The 7,734-nt window shown below is 41.1% G+C and overlaps 1 protein-coding gene across 2 annotated transcripts in view; it reads left to right on the plus strand.

Moving 5' to 3' along the window:
* DCAF5 (DDB1 and CUL4 associated factor 5) overlaps nt 1-7,734 on the plus strand; it is a 116,156-nt gene that overhangs the window by 16,248 nt on the left and 92,174 nt on the right. For both annotated transcript variants that reach the window (XM_006025190.3, XM_025205964.1), the window contains one exon: nt 1,618-1,757. In XM_006025190.3, the coding sequence (XP_006025252.1) occupies nt 1,618-1,757 (140 nt within the window). The remainder of the gene's footprint in view (nt 1-1,617; nt 1,758-7,734) is intronic.

Raw genomic sequence — 7,734 nt, forward strand, 5'->3', positions numbered from 1 at the left:
GATGATACTTTTACCTTAAAACGCAAGCAGGAAAAACATTGCTAAAACCAGAACATTGTAATATATTTTCACACATTCAAAAAAGCAGAGAGAGGCACAAACTCACCTTAAAGATTACCTTTCCTAAATCGGTTTGATCTCCAGAATTCCAAAAGTTACTTCGTATTTACTCCTGCTCCTGAAAAACGCATCTTCCCTTATTGCCTTTGGCTTCATTCCTGCATTTTGTTCTTTTCATTTAATAGGTGCTGGTGCTACAGTAGCACTGTTTGGTAAAATTGAGGCCAGGTTTATCCCTGGTATTATAATGTTGATGTGTTTATCCTATTAACTCATTTTATAGTATCTTATGTACCCTCTTAAATGAGCAAGAGAAATACTAAAAATGAAACAGTTGCTTGTAAACTTTTGAAACATGAAAAGAAAGAGGAGCTTACCTCACCACAAAACTTTTCTAAAACAACATCACTTTTGTAAACATCTGTGTATTCTCAAAATTTATAGTGTGTGTGTAATGTGAGTGTTTTTGTTTTTGTCTTGGTATCATGGTGTCTGGTACACGATTATATTTTTAATACCGTAACAAATGTTTATGTTTGATTTGAGCAGCATTAACATTGTCACTAAACTTTGCCAAATAACACAGCTTTTGGCCACGGACAGGCATTACACTTCTACCAGGAGAACTGGTGTTCTCCCATATACAAACTACAAACATTTGTTGATTTTTCTTATATGGAAAACATGCCACATCCAGGTGTTAATCTGGAAGGCTTCTCTTGCAAGAGAGACTGTTTCGCAAGAATGAATGTTTATACATTTCCTTCCTGGTCTGATCTGGAAGGAGAGGTCTAGTCCAGGAGGGGAGCTGTAGGGTAAAGCCCCCAGCCTGGGGTCCCCAGCCTGAGGAGTGGTTAGGGGGTTTGCCCAGATGCCCCCTCCACTCTGTCCTCTCCTGCTCAGTGGGAGTAAAGGAGCAACTGATCCTTGTTCCCTTCATGCTCCTTAGCTTGGGGTCCCCACTCTGAGTCTGCAGAGGGGAGGTATCCCACTGCTCCCTTCACAGACACTTTAAAGGCTTTGGGGCTGGGTACTGAGCCAGGGAGAGCTTCTACAGGGCTGAGAGCCCAGCTGGGTAGACCTGCACCAGTTTTAAAAGCTGGGGATCTCAAAACTAGGGCCAGGGTAGCTCTCCCCAGCCCCACTTCCCTGTACCCTGTTCCCCAAGCTACACAACTGGCGAGTTAAAACCCTGGGGCTGCCTGTTGACAGCTACCCAGGCAGGGAGAGAATGGCCTATCAAGTAACGAGCTCCCTTAAGGGCAGGCTCGGCCCAGGGAGCAGAAGTCTAATGCACTCTGGCTGGAGAGCTACACGGATGGGCTGGAATGTATGCACTCCTACCCCCAGGCTGTTTTTCTATTGGTATGGATTTCTCTGAAATTCTTGCCCATAGAAATGAGCACCTCTCCAGGACCATGGCTACAAATCTTACTTGCCTTCCAAAACAGCCCAGCTCTCCCACCAAAGTGTGTGTGTGTGTGTGTGTGTGTGTGTGTACACACACGTATGTATGTATCAAGAGAAGGGAAAATAATACACGTGTTTCTCTTTCAGCACTGAGACCGTGGATGTGTTTGCCCATGAAGATGCAGTATATGGCCTTTCAGTGAGTCCAGTGAATGATAACATCTTTGCCAGCTCATCTGATGATGGCCGGGTTCTCATTTGGGACATCAGAGAGTCTCCCCATGGAGGTGAGAGCTGTAGGCAGAAAAGAGTAATTTAAGAATTGATATTTCTGGGTATAGAAAAGCTTTTGTTTTAGTAGATGAAGAAGAATGAGTGCACTGGATGACTTCTATGGTCATGTCCTATGTAGTAGTCATCTGAATTATTACAACAATATGGGAATGCCAACCTGAAATAGGTGTAGGGCTTTTGTTTTGTTTTGTTTTTAAACCCTCAAATACCTCGTGTGAGTGAGTACACACACACATTTTCCTGCGTGCTTTCAGGGGGCTTCTCTGTCCTAAATGCTGCTGTATGTGAGCAGTTCCCCCTTCATTTTTGTCCTTTGTAAAGACACAAGATGTAAAGTTTCATGTATCTTTAGGACTAATGTTTGTTTTTTGTTTGTTTGTTTGTTTGTTTGTTTGGTTTGTTTTTTTTTTTTAGAGTGCCTTTATTCCTAGTGGTATAGTTCTTGCATATTATCTCTGCTTAAGTGTCCAAATTGAATATTTTCATGTTTTAACAAGTTTCTTGCAGTATTAGGACTTAAATTTCCTGGGATTAGAAAGTTTGGTTTGGGATATGTACAGCATCTTGTAGCATATTTAATCCATCATTATTAGTATGCGTTCTCAACTCCTTCCTAATGCGTTTTGTTTTGCTTTGCTTTTGATTTATTTTTTAGGGGGTGGGGGGGGGAGGCATACTAGAAACTTAATTTGTGTTATTAGTATCTGGTGTGGGGGTTTTTTTGTGTGTTGTTTGTTTGTTTGTTTGTTTGTTTGTTTGTTTTTCTGGTCATTATTGGGAAGTAGTGCTGGAAGGGACCTCACAAGGTCATCTAGTTCAGCCTTCTGCCCAAAGCAGGATCATTCCTGACTAACTTAGCCTAGTGATGTGTCTAACTTGCTGTTAACATTTCCAGGGATAGAGATTCCACAGCTTTTCTAGGTAGCCTGTTCCAATGTCTGACCACTCTTATAGTCAGACAGCTCCTCCTAATCTTTTGTCTTCACTTCAATTTCATCATCATTCCCCCTTGCATGCAACTTTCTTTAGTGTAGAGCTGCTGTTTGTTTACAAACAATTTTCTTACACATTTATATATTTCTTGATAAGTGTAACCCTTCTTGCTTATAGATGCAGTTGTGTGGCATTGGTGACTTAGTTTCCCCCAACAGTACCTCAGTTTAACAGGAGGATAGAAAGACTTGTGTAAATAAGTCACATTTATCCGAACAGCAAGCTGCAACCCAGCATGGAAACCTGCTGATACAATTACCCCCTTTGGACAGTGCATTTTAAAACCCCAACTCCAAACAGTCTCACAAGGACCCTCCAGGGTGAGAATCTTCACCTTGTGTGCAACCTAAGCTATCCCAGATGGCACAAGGACTTCCATTGCACCATAGTTGCATTGATCACACTAGTTTCTGCAGCATTGTCAGTGCTACACACTCAGGTCCTGCTGGGGTCTCCTTGTTGGGAAGTCAGTCCTCCAAATGCTCCCATGTTGCAGCTCCTCTTTCCCACTTCCCTTCCTGCTAGCCCTCAAAGCAGCCTGGGAGGCTGTAGTTCAACCTGTTGTCTCCTATTCTTCATATTCATGGGCTTTTCATAGCCCTGCCCACTCCCTCTCCTCTTGGCTGGAGGCAACTTTGTCAGCTCCCAAAGCAGGTTGGGAGCCTTAGTTCAACCCAGCTCCCTGGGTCTGGTTTTCTTGGAATTGAAGTGGCCTCGCTCTTCTCTGCTTACCTGCCCCTGGGTTGCAAGAGGTTATTACATAAGCATACCTTTTGGTATCTGCATAGGGAGAATGTATTGGATTAGTTCATCTGATAGGCTTTACTTCTGAGATTAATCGCAGTCATTGGCTGCAGTTAGTTTCTAGTACCACCCTTCTTGCTTGCATTTTTAACCCATAAAACAGTGGTTCTCAAACTTTTTTGACTCGGGGCTCCCCTCTAACATTTTCGAATGTGGTGACACCCCTGGGTGAGAAATGCCGTTAAACACAAGTTAGCTCAGTGGTTCTCAACTGGGTGCAACCACCTCCAGGTAAAACTGGCCCTGTACCTGGTACACAGCCAGAACAGGAAGGGATGTGGCACGTGTTTATGCTTCTCCTGCATTAGGTTTCTATAACCCTAAAGCATTAGCTCAGTGGTTCTCAACTGGGTGCAACCACCTCCAGGTAAAACTGGCCCTGTACCTGGTACACAGCCAGAACAGGAAGGGATGTGGCACGTGTTTATGCTTCTCCTGCATTAAGGTTCTCTAACCCTAAAGCAGGCAAGAGAGCTGTCTCATTCTGCATCCCTTCCTGTTCCAATCCTACATAACGTCTCCTGGAGACAAATGCTTACTAGATAGGTGGAACTGTCCCGTGTGTTTTGTTTCTGGGAGGAGGCTGAGGGGGTATGGACCAGGAAGGGCTGCAGCCTTAGCCCTCTCTCCTGCCTGCTGCAGAGTGATTGAAAAACCTTAATGCAGGCGATGTATGTGCACATGCCACAGCCCTGTGCACAGAGCAGTTTTACCTGGTGGCTGCTGCAGCAACACCTGTGTCCCAACACCCCTGAGGGGGTCTCGCAGCATCCTGCTTCAGAACCACAGCCCTAAAATAAATTGAGTTCTTTGAAATATGTCCATACTGCAAAAAGTGTGTTCATAGCTCGGGTTGGCTAACTCTGGTTAAAATAATAGTAAAGTAATTGCAGTTCCAGCATCTATTGTGTTGAGTAGCCAGCAAGAGTTCAATTCAAGGCTTTAGTACAGAAATGTGATCTTCTAAGCAGAGTTTAAAATCTGATTGTAATGCCTTTACTGCTCCTTTAACCAGTTTTAAGAGTGCATTTCTACAGTGTAGACAATGCTAGACTTGAAACCCATTTAGGAGTGCCTATAACGGAGCATACAGAACAAACTCAACATTTTATCTTCAAGATGACTAAAAGTCATTAATTTGGTCCTATTTAACTTTTTATGTAGATTCTCAATATATTTTCAAGTTGCCATGTGATCTATGAATTTAACATGACAATGCAAAAAACATTTGTTACTTGGAGAAAATTGTTCTTGTACTTAAGGAAACATAGTGCCTTAATGTAGTGGTGCAATTTAAGTGTTTCCTTTTCAAAACGTAGGGTTGTGTTTGTTTTGTTTTGTTTTCTTTTGTGTTTTGAAAACAAAACTAAACTTATACTCCAAAGAAAATAATAAGACCACAGATCTTCTGAACCCCAACCCCCTAAAGCTACCCAAGAGCTGCTCAGGTAGCTGTAAGGTGCAGTGGTGGGACATTCTGAAGCATGGAAAGAGAACATGAAATTGGCCAGCATACTTTTTGGAAGATAGAAGGTGTGGTTAGGAATGCATGGAGGAAAGGGATTTATTATATGGCTAGTAAGCTAAGTGCTTCATATAGCTTGGTTAGTGGTAACCTAGTTTGTCATCCTTTTACCCCCTTGAACAGCACCTCTTTTATCCTGAGCTAATGTAGGCTGCATGACCAACTGCATACCCAGGATGGCATGACCATACACCAACTATATAACTATGTAGCCACTATGTACAGGGTCCTATATTGTCTTCCAACTCTACAAAGTCATTTAAGTAACTATATAATTTTTGATGTTTACTAATGCATTTAAAATCTACGCTGTGCAGTAGAGAGAGTTTGAAAATTGAACATTACTTGGAAGAAGAGACATGTAAAAAAACAAAACAAAAAAAGTTTCATACAAAATATTCTGTCGCATTTTGGTGTATGCAAAACCTTTTTAATTTTTTAATTTGTATTCTCAACTTTGAAACTATATTCCTTAATAATGCATATCAAATAGCTCTGCTTTGGGGTAACTAGATTTATTGCAAATGCACCAAATTGAATGAATATAGCAATCTAAGAGTTGGAAACCTCCTGGGCCTTTGAGTTCAGATTCCAAGTATTGCAAGCAACCACATCATGTAAACTTTTTCACAAACCGATCAAATTTCATGTTAAAATTTGCTGGTTTTGTAGGCTCCATTCCTAATGGAGGACTGTTCTGGAACCTCACTCTTCCATTAGACAGTGCCACCCAATTTCCAACCTGAATTTAATTATTTGTAACCAATTTATTTCTGTTTGTTCTTGTGTCCTTAATTTTAAATAGATGCTTCCTTCCTACTGTTTATCCCAGATCTGTTTATACAAAGCAACAGTATCTCCTCAATCTTGTTTTGCTAGGCCAGTGATTCTCAACCTGGGTATTGGAGATCCATGAAAGGAGTACCACAGAAGGTGTTGGGAGATAAGTAGATAAGAGCAGGCTCAGACTCTAGGTGGTGAGGAGATAAGCATGTAAGGCATACTCAGGCTCTCCCTACTTGACTGCTTTCCCACCTCCACTGCCTGGTCCCTCTGCAAGAATGTAAACATAGTAATACTTTGGTTTTTGACATGGGGTGCCACTCAATTCAGCAAAGTTATGGAGGGATCCTTTGAGTCTAAAAATCTTGAGAACCACTATGTTAGGCCAAAGTTTCTTAGGTTCTCCATTCTGCTGATCACCCTGCTAGGTTTTTTTTGCATCTCTCTTCCAAGTTTTAAATTCATCTCTCTTGACCAGAATCATATGACATCACCTGGAATGCTGTTTGACAGTACCTTGCATAATGGCATTAATATTTCCCTATCTCTACTGGAAATACTTAGCCCAATAAACCCTTGAGCCACATTTGCCTTAATCATGGTCACATAATAGTGGTGGCTTATAGTTATCCTGTGTAAATATTTTTGTCTCAAGACTGGTCCTTGAAGAGCTCCACTGGTAACTTCCCTTCATCTTGACAGTTTCCCTTTCAACATCAACTGTTGATCGTCTTTCCCATTAGCAGTTTCTTGACCACCAGATAACTTATTTTTTGTGAATATTTGCATGGTAACATGTAATAGTTCATAGTCGCCATTTTCTGACTGCGAACAGTTCTGACAGAGTAGAGTGCTCACCAATATAAGTAATCCTGTTACCTTGACTAGGACTAGAGTGGGCACTGTGCCTGTTGGTGCAAGCATAGTAAGTTAACCCTAAATGTCTGAAGAAATGATTTAAGAACAGTTCACAAATAAAATGTTAGATGCTCTTAAATATTCCATTTTATATTTAAGGGGGCATTCATTCCATCCACTTAGATCCTGTCCCATTCCAAGTAATGGCAGTTTCTTGCTTAGCTTGTCTTTTTGTAGGTGGTTTTTTCCTCCATCCCCACCCATTAAAACTTATTTTCTTTGGCTTTGGTGGAGACTGTTAAACTTCTCTCTCAAGAAACAACCCATGTGCTATTACTGAGCATATGAGCTGCAACCATTACAAAGCATAGATGCCAGTTACAAAAATAAGAATTCCCCTCTTTCTTTGTGAAGGTGACTTAGTATCTCATTAATTTGGATGGTATAATCTAGTTTTAATTAGACAAGTTGTCATGCTTTTGTAAATTATGACAAATTGCCTTCCATATTGCACTACTATATCTATAATGCAGGTCAAGGAAATTTGGATAAATAAGTATTCACTAAATACAAATCTATTTGCTATTCAGAAACATTCCCAGCTCCTTCATTTGGTATTCTGTTCCTGTTTCAGTGTCTACATTCAGTGAATGGGGTCTACGTCTCTCAGTAGGAGCTTTCTTTTTTTTTTTAAATGATTCAGCATTGTATATCACAGCAGGGACCTGATTTGATGATGCAAACTTAAAGGATCATCCTTACCATGAGGCTGCTTTTGAAACTACATTTTGACCGGATCCAGCCTTAGTGCCTTTGGGTGGACTTGTTAGAACAAATGTCAGTCTCTCTTCTCTCTCCTGACAATTAGTATTTGTATTGGCCTAAAACCTAGCAGCCCCAATCACAAACCTGAGCTCTACTGTGCTGACAACAATAAAAATGCATGGGAGGGAAAAAAAAAAGACGGTCTCTGCCTCAAATTACTTAAGAGTGTAAGTGTGAGCAGG

Source organism: Alligator sinensis, unplaced genomic scaffold, assembly GCF_000455745.1.
Source record: "Alligator sinensis unplaced genomic scaffold, ASM45574v1 scaffold768_3, whole genome shotgun sequence".
In the NCBI taxonomy this organism is placed as follows: domain Eukaryota; kingdom Metazoa; phylum Chordata; order Crocodylia; family Alligatoridae; genus Alligator; species Alligator sinensis.